This window comes from Epinephelus lanceolatus, chromosome 11, assembly GCF_041903045.1.
Source record: "Epinephelus lanceolatus isolate andai-2023 chromosome 11, ASM4190304v1, whole genome shotgun sequence".
Lineage (NCBI taxonomy): Eukaryota > Metazoa > Chordata > Actinopteri > Perciformes > Serranidae > Epinephelus > Epinephelus lanceolatus.
The window spans coordinates 44,177,304-44,194,954 of NC_135744.1; the positions used below are offsets into that span (position 1 = coordinate 44,177,304).

Below are 17,651 nucleotides of genomic sequence, written 5' to 3' on the forward strand. Positions count from 1 at the left end.
CTTCCTCCATCGTCTAAAACAAGACAACACAACTTGTTAGCTAGCTCTAGCTAATGTCTGTGGAGAACTGTTTTGCCTCCAGCTAAGCCCCGCCCACCAACAAACATCACACTGTTCACTAACAGTAAAAGAATGTAAAAAAAAAAATGTTTTTTTTTGTTGTTTTTTTTCACTCAGGTTGTGTCACAGCTAACAGGATTTGAGGCTCTGTGATTGGATGTTTCCTGCCTAAATGCACCGTGGTAAAATCAGTGAAGTTCCCCTTTAAAGATTAATTTAACTATACAGCCTCGTCATCGTCACAGCCTTTGAAACTGAAAAACGTGTCTCTGAATTAGACAAGATTGCATCACCCTTTGTCTTTTTTTTTGTTTTGAGGATTTCTATGATTCTAACTGTAGTGATGTCGTGACTATCTGCACCGTGATTGGTTGTCCCTGACCCCGCCTCTCTGCGCTGACAGGACAAGACGAGCGCGCTCAGTCTGAGTAATGTGGCTGGAGTGTTTTACATCCTAATCGGAGGGCTGGGGCTCGCCATGCTGGTCGCTCTGGTCGAGTTCTGCTATAAGTCCCGCATCGAGTCGAGAAGAATGAAGGTGAGTCTGGTTCAGTCAGAGTCACACATTGTGACACACATTTTCGTACCTTTTTAAGATTGATTGACGGGGTTATGATGAATGCATGATTGGTTTGGGATTATCAGCTGCTCACGCTACGAGTATTGTGGCCAAAAGTAAAGTACTCTGATTGTTTACTTCAATAAAAGTAGAAATACTCTTTTACATTACAATCTTGCATTCAACAATAAATATAAATTGAACTCCAAAGTCTCTCTATGGTCCCAGAGGAGGTCTGTATTGAACGGCGTTAAAGGGAGCAGAGCGACTGACAAATAAAATCATGTCAGCGCAAACAAACTTTGACACAGGCTGAACGAAGGATTAAAAAAAAACGTTATGAAACAACTGAAAAACTATATGAAAATTTCTGTGCAGCATAAAGAAAAAATGGTGGCTCTACACAGCTGCAGATAATGTTCAACATTTACAGTCTAAAATGACTCGATGCAACATCAGTTGAAAAACTCCTGCACACTGTCGTCCGGCAAAAATAATGATTTTATGCTCAGGTTTGTCTGATGAAGGTCAAGTTACCAAAACGTTGCAGCATTCAAATTATTATTTAATGTGCAGGTGTTTTGCTGCCAGTTGTGTTCTGCTCGTCTTTCTCCTCATCTTACATTGAACAGCCCACCCCTCTGCACACCACCGCACCACCAGAAAAAATGTGATATTGTGAATATTTGTGGTGCTTCAGAGAGCCATGCATCGCTTCACATCATCTTTGGGCAAAGTTTTATTTGTCATTATCAGACCTTTGTCTGTATGGTTATAGAGGCTCTCTGTGGAGCAGCCGCAGGGCAGGAGACCCGACATTACTGCCATTTTAAAGTGCAGCAGCTGAACTCTTGTTATGTGGCTCTCTGCTGCTCTCGAGCTCCTCTTCATCGCCAGCGTCTGTATGTGATGAAACTGCAGCTGCCTCATTACAGACTGGTGGTGGTTTGTGCTGAGACTTTGATGGGCTGCTCAGAAGGAACAAACAAGTCATTAGAGCCATTTTTCCTCAGCAGCAGCAGCAGCAGCAGCAGCAGTCTGTTACTCTCATCTCTGCTGGACTCTTGTTATTCTCTTCACATGTGAGTCTGAGCACAAAGACTTTAAACTCCTCTCGCTGAAGGCGCCAATGACCCAACATGTGTGGAGGATTTCATCAGTGTGAGCAGATGGAGGGGTGTGCAGAGAGAGGGTAACACTGCGGTTACCTGCTGTAGAGGTAGACGTGTTCTCATGGGACTGATAGTCAATATACCGTGCTACATTTTCTTCTGATACATTATTGATACTCAGACATAAATATTGCATTATGAAGAGAGGTGGATCTTTGCTTTACTGTCGACGTTTTAACTGTGAAACCGTTCTGCCATCTGCTGCTGAAATTACTCAGTTTATGGCATTGACATTACATTACATTATACGCATGTGACATCTCAGTTATTACAGTGTGGAGCAAACGTGCTGTTCTGTTTATGCTGTAACATGTAAAGTGTAAACCCTGCTGAGTTAAGACTAAGAGCCCCAACAAGGAAATGTGAGGGTAGCAACAGAGGAAAGGTCATAAGTTTCATGATATTTTTAATATATACCTAAAAATATAAAATATGACATCAATCTAATATAGATTAAGCAATATCACTCTGTGGTTGCATGAAAATACAGAATTTAACAGTATTGTGTTGTAATGCATATGCATAGATGGATTGTAAATAAATGTCAGAAAATGGTCAAAAACGTCATAGTAGAGCATGTCGTCAAAAAATGGTCAAAAACGTCATAGTATAGCATGTCATCAGAAAATATACCAAAACGTCATAGTATAGCATGTCGTCAGAAAATATACCAAAACGTCATAGTATAGCATGTCGTCTGAAAATGGTCGAAAAAAAACGTCATAGTATAGCATGTCGTCTGAAAATGGTAAAAAAAAAAAAAGTCATAGTATAGCATGTCGTCGGAAAATGGTAAAAAAAAAGAAAACGTCATAGTATAGCATGTCGTGACAAAATCGTCAAAAACGTCATAATATAGCATGTCGTCTGAAAATGGTAAAAAAAAACGTCATAGTATAGCATGTTGTCAAAAAATACATAAAAACGTCATAGTATAGCATGTTGTCAAAAAATACATAAAAACGTCATAGTATAGCATGTTGTCAAAAAATAGACAAAAACATCATAGTATAGCATGTCATGACAAAATCGTCAAAAATGTCATAGTATAACATGTCATCAGAAAATAGACAAAAACGTCATAGTATAGCATGTTGTCAAAAAATAGACAAAAACGTCATAGTATAGCATGTTGTCAAAAAATAGACAAAAACGTCATAGTATAGCATGTCATGACAAAATAGTCAAAAATGTCATAGTATAGCATGTTGTCAAAAAATAGACAAAAACGTCATAGTATAGCATGTTGTCAAAAAATAGACAAAAACGTCATAGTATAGCATGTTGTCAAAAAATAGACAAAAACGTCATAGTATAGCATGTCATGACAAAATAGTCAAAAATGTCATAGTATAGCATGTTGTCAAAAAATAGACAAAAACGTCATAGTATAGCATGTCGTGACAAAATAGTCAAAAATGTCACAGTATAGCATGTCGTCAGAAAATAGTAAAAAATGTCATAGTATAGCATGTTGTCAAAAAAGTCAAAAACATCATAGTATAGCATGTCATTAGAAAATGGTTAAAAACATCATAGTATAGCATGTTGTCAAAAAATAGACAAAAACGTCATAGTATAGCATGTTGTGACAAAATAGTCAAAAATGTCATAGTATAGCATGTTGTCAAAAAATTGACAAAAACATCATAGTATAGCATGTTGTCAAAAAATTGACAAAAACGTCATAGTATAGCATGTCGTGACAAAATAGTCAAAAACGTCATAGTATAGCATGTTGTCAGAAAATGGTCAAAAACGTCATAGTATAGCATGTTGTCAGAAAATGGTCAAAAACGTCATAGTATACCAAGTCATCAAAAAATGGTCAAAAACGTCATAGTATAGCATGTTGTCAAAAAATGGTCAAAAACATCATAATATAGCATGTCATCAAAAAATGGTCAAAAACGTCATAGTATACCAAGTCATCAAAAAATGGTCAAAAACATCATAGTATAGCATGTTGTCAGAAAATGGTCAAAAACGTCATAGTATACCAAGTCATCAAAAAATGGTCAAAAACGTCATAGTATAGCATGTTGTCAGAAAATGGTCAAAAACGTCATAGTATACCAAGTCATCAAAAAATGGTCAAAAACATCATAGTATAGCATGTCGTCAGAAAATGGTCAAAAACGTCATAGTATACCAAGTCATCAAAAAATGGTCAAAAACGTCATAGTATAGCATGTTGTCAGAAAATGGTCAAAAACGTCATAGTATACCAAGTCATCAAAAAATGGTCAAAAACATCATAATATAGCATGTCGTCGGAAAATGGTCAAAAACGTCATAGTATAGCACGTCATCAAAAAATGGTCAAAAACGTCATAGTATAACATGTCGTCAAAAAATGGTCAAAAACATAGTATAGCACGTCATCAAAAAATGGTCAAAAACGTCATAGTATAGCATGTCGTCAGAAAATGGACAAAAACGTCATAGTATAGCATGTCGTCAGAAAATATTAAAAAAAAACGTCATAGTATAGCATGTCGTCAAAAAATGGTCAAAAACGTCATAGTATAGCACGTCATCAAAAAATGGTCAAAAACGTCATAGTATAACATGTCATCAAAAAATGGTCAAAAACGTCATAGTATAGCATGTCGTCAGAAAATGGACAAAAACGTCATAGTATAGCAGGTCGCCAGAAAATATTAAAAAAAAAAATCATAGTATAGCATGTCGTCAAAAAATGGTCAAAAACGTCATAGTATAGCATGTCATCAAAAAATGGTCAAAAACATCATAATATAGCATGTCGTCGGAAAATGGTCAAAAACGTCATAGTATAGCATGTCATCAAAAAATGGTCAAAAACATCATAATATAGCATGTCGTCGGAAAATGGTCAAAAACGTCATAGTATAGCACGTCATCAAAAAATGGTCAAAAACGTCATAGTATAGCATGTCGTCAGAAAATATTAAAAAAAACATCATAGTATAGCATGTCGTCAAAAAATGGTCAAAAACGTCATAGCATAGCATGTCGTCAGAAAATAGTAAAAAAAAAAAACGTCATAGTATAGCATGTCATCAAAAAATGGTCAAAAACGTCATAGTATAGCATGTTGTCAAAAAATGGTCAAAAACGTCATAATATAGCATGTCGTCGGAAAATGGTCAAAAACGTCATAGTATAGCATGTCATTAAAAAATGGTCAAAAACGTCATTGTATAGCATGTCATCAAAAAATGGTCAAAAATGTCATAGTATATAGCATGTCGTCAAAAAATGGTCAAAAACATCATAATATAGCATGTCGTTGGAAAATGGTCAAAAACGTCATAGTATAGCATGTTGTCAGAAAATGGTCAAAAACGTCATAGTATAGCAAGTCATCAAAAAATGGTCAAAAACATCATAGTATAGCAAGTCATCAAAAAATGATCAAAAATGTCATAGTATATAGCATGTCATCAAAAAATGGTCAAAAACGTCATAGTATAGCATGTTGTCAAAAAATGGTCAAAAACGTCATAATATAGCATGTCGTCGGAAAATGGTCAAAAACGTCATAGTATAGCATGTCATCAAAAAATGGTCAAAAACATCATAATATAGCATGTCGTCGGAAAATGGTCAAAAACGTCATAGTATAGCACGTCATCAAAAAATGGTCAAAAACGTCATAGTATAGCATGTCGTCAGAAAATGGACAAAAACGTCATAGTATAGCATGTCGTCAGAAAATATTAAAAAAAAACGTCATAGTATAGCATGTCGTCAAAAAATGGTCAAAAACGTCATAGTATAGCACGTCATCAAAAAATGGTCAAAAACGTCATAGTATAACATGTCATCAAAAAATGGTCAAAAACGTCATAGTATAGCATGTCGTCAGAAAATGGACAAAAACGTCATAGTATAGCAGGTCGCCAGAAAATATTTTAAAAAAAAATCATAGTATAGCATGTCGTCAAAAAATGGTCAAAAACGTCATAGTATAGCATGTCATCAAAAAATGGTCAAAAACATCATAATATAGCATGTCGTCGGAAAATGGTCAAAAACGTCATAGTATAGCATGTCATCAAAAAATGGTCAAAAACATCATAATATAGCATGTCGTCGGAAAATGGTCAAAAACGTCATAGTATAGCACGTCATCAAAAAATGGTCAAAAACGTCATAGTATAGCATGTCGTCAGAAAATGGACAAAAACGTCATAGTATAGCATGTCGTCAGAAAATATTAAAAAAAAACGTCATAGTATAGCATGTCGTCAAAAAATGGTCAAAAACGTCATAGTATAGCACGTCATCAAAAAATGGTCAAAAACGTCATAGTATAACATGTCATCAAAAAATGGTCAAAAACGTCATAGTATAGCATGTCGTCAGAAAATGGACAAAAACGTCATAGTATAGCATGTCATCAAAAAATGGTCAAAAACGTCATAGTATAACATGTCATCAAAAAATGGTCAAAAATGTCATAGTATAGCATGTCGTCAGAAAATATTAAAAAAAAAAATCATAGTATAGCATGTCGTCAAAAAATGGTCAAAAACGTCATAGTATAGCATGTCGTCAAAAAATGGTCAAAAACGTCATAGTATAGTATGTCATCAAAAAATGGACAAAAACGTCATAGTATAGCATGTCGTCAGAAAATATTAAAAAAAACATCATAGTATAGCATGTCGTCAAAAAATGGTCAAAAACGTCATAGCATAGCATGTCGTCAGAAAATAGTAAAAAAAAAAAACGTCATAGTATAGCATGTCATCAAAAAATGGTCAAAAACGTCATAGTATAGCATGTCATCATAAAATGGTCAAAAACGTCATAGTATAGCATGTCGTCAAAAACGTCATAGTATAGCATGTTGTCAGAAAATGGTCAAAAACATCATAGTATAGCACGTCATCAAAAAATGGTCAAAAACGTCATAGTATAAGCATGTTGTCAGAAAATGGTCAAAAACGTCATAGTACAGTATGTTGTCAGAAAATGGTCAAAAACATCATAGTATAGCATGTCATCAAAAAATGGTCAAAAACGTCATAGCATAGCATGTCGTCAAAAACGTCATAGTATAGCATGTCGTCAGAAAATGGTCAAAAACATCATAGTATAGCACGTCATCAAAAAATGGTCAAAAACGTCATAGCATAGCATGTCGTCAAAAACGTCATAGTATAGCATGTCGTCAGAAAATGGTCAAAAACATCATAGTATAGCATGTCATCAAAAAATGGTCAAAAACGTCATAGCATAGCATGTCGTCAAAAACGTCATAGTATAGCATGTCGTCAGAAAATGGTCAAAAACATCATAGTATAGCACGTCATCAAAAAATGGTCAAAAACATCATAGTATAGCACGTCATCAAAAAATGGTCAAAAACGTCATAGTATAGCATGTCGTCAGAAAATGGTCAAAAACGTCATAGTATAGCACGTCATCAAAAAATGGTCAAAAACGTCATAGTATAGCATGTCGTCAGAAAGTCACTAAAGGTATGAAAAATATAAATATAAATCATAGAAAGTCTGAAAAACTTCATTACATTTTCGTCAGAAAAATATTTTTAAATATGTCACTGTTCAGTGTCCGATTTAAGATATTTGACAGTTTGCTCGTTGCCTTATAGTCAGAGTATAAAAACACTGTGACTGTGCTGAGACAGGTGCTGTAGGGCTGTGTTGTCACTGCACATGTAGACGTGTTTTTTCAATGAAACCGATCACAGTGAGAGTGATGAGCAGAGACACCTCCTCCTGGTGTTCACAGTCTTTGCAGGCTGACGGAGGTGGACTGTAAGCTCTTAACTTCCTGCCGTGGAGGTGAAAGCAGGAGGGAGATGACTGTTTGACTTTGTTCCTCAGATGTGAGAGTGCTGGCTCTGAGGTGTTTGGGAGTGTTAGAGTCGCTCCAGTAAATGAATAAACGTGGGATTTATTTCTACCAATCTGCCTGACGACTGTGGATGCCAGGCGGCAAACTGCGACGGAGTGTGGGAGCCTCAGAGGCCCTATACAGGATATTAACTCTGGATCCACATCATTAGTTTCCCTGAGAGGAGACACACAGAGAGGAAGTTTACTCTGCTGCTCAAACACAACTTTTACTGTTATTACTACTGGTGACGACTGAACACACACACACACACACACACACATATATGTATACTTGAGCTTTCCAAACAGCAGTGCATATTTGTTCAAAAACATTCAAACGATTAATATTTACGCTCAAAACTAAAACAGAAAGGTTGGTGATCTGAGAGACACAGTTCGGTGACGGATCCTGCAGGCGTTATAACAACAGGAAATTAATTATTGTAGTTTGGCTGCTTCTTTTTGTAACACAACTCATGGAGGTGATTACTAAAACCACAATTTGCATCAAATAGGTCTGAGAGCAGCCTCAGTGTGCCTGAAGCTTCCTGTGGGTATCATTATATCTGATGTGCGTTGCGTATAAAAGTCCATAAATATGCTTAAGAATCATATTAAAAAAGATGATGCACCTTGTAACTGCAGAACTTCACAGGGACTCTTCATGTTTTCTTCAGTGTCACAGTGATCCAGTGAGTCAGCTGTACATCCAGGCCTTCACTGCAAACAGAAATAATTCAGCATACTTTTAATCTCAATTTGAGCATGATTGTCCCCAAAATAGAAGACGGGTCAGAACATTTTATTTGTCCAAATTCTGGACATTCCCTTGGAAACTAACGTTTAACGTTTGGTGTTGTACATTTTTGATTCTGACTTTAAAAGCTCAAACTGATGCTGGATTTCTCAGGACTGATTAAGTGCAAAGGAGCTAAAATTTGGAGAGAGGGAAGATGAGAGGTTTGAGTTTTACTGCGACGGGTTAGAAAGATTCACCTGTTAAAGATAAAAAACAATCTGAAGATCTAAACAGATTTTTACACTCCTCTCTCTCCTCTCTGTGCTGCAGGAGCTCATTGATGCCGCCATGACAAGCACCAGCCTTGGCGGGATGGCGGGCGGAGGAGGAGGTGGAGGAGGTGCGGCGGGGGCTGGTTATGGAGGAGGAGCGTCAGGGCTCGGAGGAGAGAACGGACGCGTGGTGGCGCATGACTTCCCGAAAGCTGGATCTCAAGGTTTACCCTGCATGAGCAAAGCTGCCGGCCTGGGACTGTCCTCCTCAGGCATGTGATCAACACTGAGACTCCTGATTGGACGGGATGCTCCTGCCTGCCTGTCTGTCTGTCTGTCTGTCTGTCTGTCTAACTGTTGGAGAGGAAGGAAAGGAGGAGACAAGGAGGTGAAGTGGAGGAAAGAAAAAATGGAGGAGGTAGGAAAGAAGAGGGGGGAAAGGTGAAGAGATTGGAGGACGGAGAAAAGACAAAAGGAGAAAAGGTGCGACAGGAAACTAAAGAAGAAAGGAGGGAGAGTGGTGGAGGAAGGAGGAAATGAAAGAAGGAGACATAGGACAGGAGAGTATGTGAAGGAGAGGAGGTCAGGCAGGCAGAGGGAGGAGTGTTCTTGTCCACTATGACTGGACTGGAAGAACTCTGATGAACAGAGAGCACCTGAACACAACACAAGCTCCTGCAGAGACGAGCGACTGGGTTTAACGAACTCTTCAAAACAAACTTTTTCTACGAGCGCTGTCTTAAACTGAACGCCTCCTCTTCTGCAATAATAGAACCAGAGGAGGGATTCGTTTTTTATTTTACCTTCTGAATTAATGCACCTGCTCTTCTTCTTCTTCTACTGTTCCTCATCCCGCCCCTTCACTCCTCTTCCTCCAGTTCAGCAGCTTCGTCACGTTCACACTAAACGCCACTGTCATATCTGAGAAGCGAGAAGAGTTTGAGCATGAGATTAAAACACACACAAACACGTGTTGGTGATGAAACTGCTGATGATATTCAGGGAAGCATCTGATCAGTGAGCTGCCTCCTGAATAATGATGAGCATGATGACAGGCGTGTCACACGCCCAGTTTTCTGCACAGAACGCTTTTTGTTTGTACGTTTTGTGGCGGACGTACGTTGATGTGACGTTAGAGGTCTTCAGAGGTCCAAAATGTTTGAGCCGATCTGAAATGAACACGTGGAACCAGAGCCTGAGCTGACGACCGTCGACCTGTAGAGACTCAGAGAACACCGACACCTGCAGCAGCGTGACGGTCTGTCCCTTAACGAGCGGCCATGTCATAAAAATGAAAAAAAATCTAAAAAATAAAATACATATTATATAAACTATACAGCAGTATGTCCTCTGGACGCACAGTGTTGGGGAGTAATTAAATTACATAAAAAATTGAATCTGTCACAGTTAGTAAGAAGAAAATACGTGGCTAAAGCCTGAAGCTAACAAGTCCCAGATCATGATATCACGCTAACAGACTGAGGCTAAAGCTAACGGGTCCTTTGTCATGAAATTGTGCTAACTGACTGAGGCTAAAGCTAAGAGGTTCCAGGTCATAATGTTATGCTAATGGACTGCAGCTAAAGCTAACCAGTCTCACATCACGATATCACACTAACAGACTGAGGCTAAAGCTAACAGGTTCCAGGTCATAATGTTATGCTAATGGACTGCAGCTAAAGCTAACCAGTCTCACGTCACGATATCACGCTAACTGACTGAGGCTAAAGCTAACAGGTTCCAGGTCATAATGTTATGCTAATAGACTGAGGCTAAAGCTAACCAATAGGTAACGTAATTCATATGTAATTACATTTAAGTACCTGAGTTGATTCTCTTTGGTAAAAACTTTATAAAACATTAATTTTGTAGCTTTGTATCTTTTTGGCGTCACCTGTTTCCGGACGCCTGTTTTATAGCCTAATTTAATGTTTGTTGGAAAAGTAATCAAATAAGTTACATTACTTTGATGAAGTAATTAAAATAGTTACACTAATCTGTAACATAATATTTTGAGAAGTAACCTTCCCAACGCTGTGTTCACATTACAACATTGTTACAATGCAATGTGGCGTTAATGACATCAGGAACTGTGACATCATTACTGATTGTTTTCAGCTGTGATCCGAAATGAAAATCGGCAGAATTTTTTGGAATATTTGCTTGTTTTTGCTTGTAAATGAACAATATTCATTTCATGTTTTTATTTTATTTTGTTTTGTTTGTTTTTCAAATCTGCAGACAGTCTGCGCAGATCTGTGTAGGTCTGCTCATCACGACTCGTCAGCACATTACTGTAATAAATTACCATTGAACTTCAGTTAGTAGCCCGGGCTATTATTGGCTTAAATCACTGAACTCAACAGGCCGATATTTGAGACAGGCCTTTAATTCCTTTCACACAAAACTGTTTATTAGCAAAGATCATTAAATATGATCAAACTGTATAAATATTAATATGAATTAGGCTTTAGATAATGTGTCATTTATGAATCAGTGATTTGATCTAACTCGGACTGACCCCGCTTTATCCTGTTGAAACAATCCCCACACCTTGGATTAATTTTTAGGAAAAACCCTTTTGATTCTTTAGATCTGAGGACCCTTACAGACTGAAGGAGAATCCAGGAAGTGACACATAATTTTAGGTGGCCGACAACCTGGTTTTATACATCTGAAGAACTTTTATTTTTAAAAAAATGAACTGCTTGACAACCAGACCAGGCCTCTAATTGAGACAGGCCTGTATTTGTCACAATGTGTAGCCACAGCGGGCTGGTTAAAGAGGCTGGGCCTTTAACTGGGACTAGGCTTTTAATTGGAGTTTTACGGTACTAAGTAACTACTGATGAACACATACAGAGCGCGTTCAGGTCTGTTCACATCCATGTGAGTACACAGACCTGAGACTCAAACATTATTTGCACCCCTGAAGATCTCTAACTTGTCTCTCTGCCACGGTATTTATTAAAATTGCAGCGATTAGTTGATTAACCAACACAGAAGAACTATTTTGATATTGGAAAAATGGTGGAAGTGATTTTTTTAATCATTTGCTGATTTCATGTTTCTTAAGTTTGATGTTTTTCTTTGTCATTCATGATAATAAACTGAATAACTTTGGATTTTTAGACTGTTTGTCAGTTAAAACAAACGATTCAAAGACGTCACCTCAGGCTCTGGGAAATTACATGTTTCACTATGCTCTGACATTTTACTGACAAAAAGAGTAATCGAGGAAATAATGTGCAGACAATGAAAATGACTGTTAGCTGCTGAATAAATATTCATAATTCACCAAACTGGCCCAAATACAAGATGCTTTTTTGTTATTACAATTATTTTTTATTAATTATTAGTTATTTTATAATTACATTGTTTAAATCATGAGAGGGATTGTATTTAAATTTTCATTGTACATCTGTACAGTAAACGTGATGCTACAGCTAGCTTAGCTTACCATAAAGTCTAGAATCAGATAAAACATGTTGGTTCAAGTCAATTGCTTGTGCAAATAAAACAAACTGGATACAACATGTTGGTGTGTTTGTTACTTCTGAACAGAGTCGGACTGTTTCCAGATGTTTCAAGTCTTAATGCTAAGCTAAGCTAATAGGCTGCTGGCTGTAGCTTCAGATTTACTGAACAGACACGAGAGTGGCCTCAGTCTTTTTGTCAAACTCTCGGCTCAGTTCCCAAAAATATAGTTTTAAGTTAATTCAAAACATTTTGGACAAACTCAAACAGACTTCTGGCTTCAAATATGTGTAATTCTGGAAATAAAATACATGGCCTCTTACTTTATTTTGTTACACAAAACAGCAAGCGAGTTTAAGTGTAAACTGTGGCACATCTCAAGGCTCCGATTTAAATTATATCCGAACGTCTTTTATGATAAAGTTTTAAGTCTGATCAAAAACAAGGAAAAGTCGTAGTGTACACACATCCCAACAATGAGTAAATATAATATAAATACAGAGACTGAGAAAACTCAACAAACTGCAGTTTAATAAGAAAACAAGCACATCGGTAAAAGATTAGCTGTAACTAAATATTATTTTCATTGTTATTCTGCCAATTATATTGTTGATTGATTGACATTTGAAAAATAAATGTGATGCCTCCAATCATCAGTCCAAACCCAAAAAATATTCAGTGATTATTCTTGAAAAATGACTCAAAAGAAAATAAATCCATAACTGTTTTTAATTTAATATAATTTAATTGATAAATCAACAATTTTCTTCAGCTGGAAAAAAGATCTTTAACACGTACGTTCGTTCAGGAAAAAAAATGCTGCAAATACATAAAACATTAATATTGAAAAAACGCTGGCCACCATTTGACATCACAAAGGAACACGCTGCAGATACAGACTCTTTTGCTGTTGGTAAAGGGTCTGATGGTTTTTGGTGGGTGGGGCTTAGCTGGAGGCAAAACACAAAGATTAGCTAGCGCTAGCTAACAAGTTCTGGGTCGATATGTTTCGAATGACTTCCTGTTTAGTTGTTTTCTTTCTGTCAAAGTGTTGAAGGTGTTTTTTTTCTGGAGTTGCAGGAGCTCTCTGGAGCAGGAAACAAAAGCTAAACGTCCACATGATCACACGATGCAGTGAACTTGAATTATATTTTTTTGGTCCTCAAATTGTTTTGTTAGCGAGCAGATGTTAACTCGGTCAAAGTTAAAGTTCATGTAGAAAGTGTCTTTCTGTTCTGTTGTGACATTTAATTTCTGTTCTCGGACGTCATGCCGTTGATTATGTTGCTTATTTATTTTACAGAAAGAATAAGATCACCACTGTTTGTGTGACTTTTCCTTTCACCTGGAGGCTGAGTGACGTTCACTGAACACAATCATGACCTTTACTGCTAACGGAAACCTGCTCTGAACTTTTTATACTCTGAAACTGAACAAATATCAGGAATAATATGTTCACATTTGTATGATATGAATGATTCATGTGCCGAGCTTCACTCTGTTTCTCTCAACGATGTTATTTTTTGATTTATTTATATTTAATTATTTTGATTTTGTTGATTACGTTCTGATCAGTTACTCTATTTAATAAAAACTCTGAACATCATCTCGACTTTTTGTTTTTTTCACCGACTCGTGGTCTCATAAAGCCAAACCAAACATTCACACATGATCCACTTACTTGTACCGGAGCTTTCAGCCAGTTCACAACACCTTCGTCAGCCGATGAAGTTTTCCCTCCAATTATTCTGTAATGACAAAAAGCTGAGTATTAAACGGGGTCAAGAATGAACTGTTCTGCTCAACGTCAACTTACTCGCCTGTTCTGGAGCTTTCATTTTCACTAAATTGCCTGATCTTCATCATCAGTTTCGAAGCTAACATAGATGAGAGGTCCCAAATGTGCCAAAATACGGAACAGTTTAAACACAAATAGTTCAGTGACGACTTAGTAAGCTTGATCTGCCGATGAAGACCATGTGGTCAGGTTGAAAACTCCAGCACAAAGGAGCACAACGAATCTGAGGTCATAATATCGTGCTTACAGGCTAAAGCTAAAGTTAACAGGCTCTAAGAGATGATATTGTGCTACCTGATTCAAAATTAAGCTAACAGGTCACAGTTCATGATTTGATGCTAACAGACAGAGTAAAGCAGGTCATATTGTAAAACCAGCTGAAGCTAAAGCTAACAGGTCCCAGGTCATGATACAGTAACAGGCTGAGGCCAAATGTAGGTCCCAGGTTATGTTACAATGCTAAAAGACAATAGCTATGGCTAATAGGTCCCATGTCACCATATCATGCTAACTGACTAAGGCTAAAACTAACAGGCTACAGGTTGTGCTACTGTGCTAACAGACTGAGGCTACATCTAACTGGGTCCCAGGTAATGTTATTGTGCTAAAGGACTATAGCCTAGGCTAACAGGCCCCATGTCATGCTGTCATGCTAACAGACTGAGGCTAAAGCTAACTAGTCCCAGGTCATAATGTTATGCTAATCAACTGAGGCTGAAGCTAACAGGTCATGGGTCATCATGCTAACAATCAATCAATCAATTTTATTTATAAAGCCCAATATCACAAATCACAATTTGCCTCACAGGGCTTTACAGCATACGACATCCCTCTGTCCTTATGACCCTCACAGCTGATCAGGAAAAACTCCCCAAAAAACCCTTTAACGGGGAAAAAACAGTAGAAACCTCAGGAAGAGCAACTGAGGAGGGATCCCTCTTCCAGGACGGACAGACGTGCAATAGATGTCGTACAGAACAGATCAACATAATAAATTAACAGTAATCCGTATGACACAATGAGACACACAGGTCATGGTATCATGCTAACAGACTGAGGCTAAATCTATTCAATAATACAACTTGTACTAAATGCTGAACTGGATCTGCAGAAAAAGCACATTTATATTTCTCTGAAATAGTTATCCAAAAACAATCCAGCCAGTTCTGGTTTTGTGTCACAGCTGTGGTAAATATCTGCTGTAAATTCATCTCATCTGTGTAAAATAATTTGCTGATAGTTTGATGGCGAGACCAGATGGGAGGTTAAATCAGATTTTATCTCCCATTTTCAGCTCAACATGAGATGCATCACAACTCTTTATTTGTGTTGATGGTAAAATCCGCTCTGAAAGGCCAGTACAGCGCCGTCAGATACTGACTCTCTCTGCAGTTTAATTATCTATATTTATCTGACCATGACCAATCGGCAGAAATGACACTTTCTGGTGTATAAACACCGTCTGCAGAGAGATGTAAAAGTTTCTGGGTAAAGACTTGAGGCTCTGACAGAGACTGTAAATATAAAAAACAGTGTTTGATGACAGCAGGAGGCATTTCTGATGAGCAGCACTCCAAAAATCCACTTTAGAGCTGACTGATGGGGAAATCTGGGCCTGGTGAGGAAAACTGAAGCAGATCAGAGAAATCTCACTCTGGTATTGAAATGATAATGTGATGAGAGGCTGCAGGAGCTTCAGCAAACATTACTGAAGAAAACCACCCTGCAGAAATCAGGACACATCAACACCATCAATACACCTGAGAGACAGACATGTGACACTTATTTCCTCAAATTCAAAGACAGACAGACGTCTTCTCAGGAAACTAAAGAGCTTCACAGCCAGCACGAATCTGTTCGACCTGGTGTATGTTGGGGTGAAAACATTATCGCCAATGAATGAAATTATGTTTATAAAAAGGTTTCACATCAAAGTCATTAAAGAAAATGTTCATTATTCTGATGCATCAATCTGTCAAACATTTAACAAACTCCTCTGAGTCCTAAAAGTTTCCTGCTTTCTGGTGGAGAACTGGATGAGAAGATTCCAGTCTTATAAGGAAGCTGGAGTACCCAGAGAGAACCCACGCTGACACGGGGAGAACATGTAAACTCCACACAGAAGGGCTCCCACACCCGGGATCGAACCACGAACCCTCTTGCTGTGAGGCAACAGTGCAAACCATCACACCACCGTGCCGCCCACCGTTGGTTCATTCATGTAGAAATATAACGCTCCATTTCCTCCAGCAACAGGGCTCTCATTTTAGTGTAGAGCGTCAGACTGAATTTACCAACGCACCCAACCCTGTGGATAAGTTACCACAGAGGAAGTGGATATAGACCCTTTAGGTCTTGTGTTTGTGTTGTTGTGTTATTGGGAGCCAGAATAGAAGGAGTCATGGCTCAAAATCAGCCGCCACTGCCCGTCAACAAAAACAAAGACAACTATGGTTAAATGTGATAAGACCAAAGGACTGGACGGAGGCCATCATCAAAAATGCTCACATGTGCAGCGCACACTTCATATCAGGTTAGGGAAAAAGTATTTCCTGTTGTAGGGATGAATAAGGTTATGTGTATTAAGGGTTATCATGTCCACCTCATCAGAAACTGGGGAGGGATTAAGAGGAAGATTGGATTTCTCTGCAACGCTAACTTTTTAGCACATTAGCTAACGTTAGCTTCCATAGCAAAACAAACAAGTGTGGTCCTCCTTTGTAAGATTGGCTTCCTGTGACATCATCCATCCACTGAGTGAGAGCATACGGGTCGGCCAGTCTGGTCCCGTTGGTCAGTGTTTACTTATTCAAGTAACACTGGCGGTCCCGGAGAGTGAGTGACCTGACATGGTGCGTTGGTAAATTCAGTCTGACGCTCTACACTAAAATGAGAGCAGAAAGAGAGAAATATTAGGCCCTGTCTACACATTACTACACACAATTTGAAGACTATGTTTTGAACACTTGAACATAAATGGATATCATGTTACTGCCAGTTTGTGGAGACAGATAGTACCTGCCTTCTCAAACACCTGTGGAGAATTGTTTTACCTCCAGCTAAGCCCCGCCCACCAAAAAACATCACACTTTACTAACAGTTAAAGGGTCTATTGCATCAGGGACAAGGTAAATAAAACCTCAAGCCACCTGCACAGACGGGCGCCACCAGAGGTGAGTGATAACGTGAGGACTGCAGATAGAAAACAAAACTATGACGCAGAGAGTCGAATATAAAGACAAAGACAGACTGAAAGATGTTTATTAAGCTCTTGAAACATGTTTCCGTCCCTCCCTTCCCTCCAGGCCTCGCCATCTGATTCAGAACAAGCAGAGTGAAAATAAAGCTCCTGTCACATCAGCACAACGACTTGACTCTGTGTCTTCTAGGATTTCACACGACGGGGGAGATAGAGAGGTAGGAGGAGGCCGGATTGGCTCCATTTATAGCTGCATATCCACCCATTTAAAAACCACAGGAGGCGGCGGTTGTTTTGATTTGAGCATAGCCGTTATTTCCCCAGCAGGCAGACTGTGACGAGAAGCTACGAGGAGCTGACAGAGATCACGGGTTGAGATGGTGTAATGTGTCTATAAGCCTCCTTAAATGGCGCAGATAGAGCTGCTGGTGGCGGAGGACGGCGAGCTTCTCCGGGCTGTGATGTGTTATTTTTAATTGAAAATCCACCTTACATTAATCAGATTCCTTCAGATCTCTCT

At 38.3% G+C, this 17,651-nt stretch overlaps 1 protein-coding gene across 3 annotated transcripts in view; it reads left to right on the forward strand.

Annotated features, from left to right (window-relative positions):
- Positions 1 to 13,740, forward strand: part of LOC117269255 (glutamate receptor 1-like) — a 121,847-nt gene extending 108,107 nt beyond the window's left edge. For 2 of the 3 annotated variants that reach the window (XM_078172675.1, XM_078172676.1), the window contains exons 17-18: positions 464 to 598; positions 8,716 to 13,740. In XM_078172675.1, the coding sequence (XP_078028801.1) occupies positions 464 to 598; positions 8,716 to 8,937 (357 nt within the window). In that variant the 3' untranslated portion in view covers positions 8,938 to 13,740. The remainder of the gene's footprint in view (positions 1 to 463; positions 599 to 8,715) is intronic. The other variant, XR_013492381.1, reaches the window with a different exon arrangement.
- Positions 13,741 to 17,651: the final 3,911 nt, after the last annotated feature.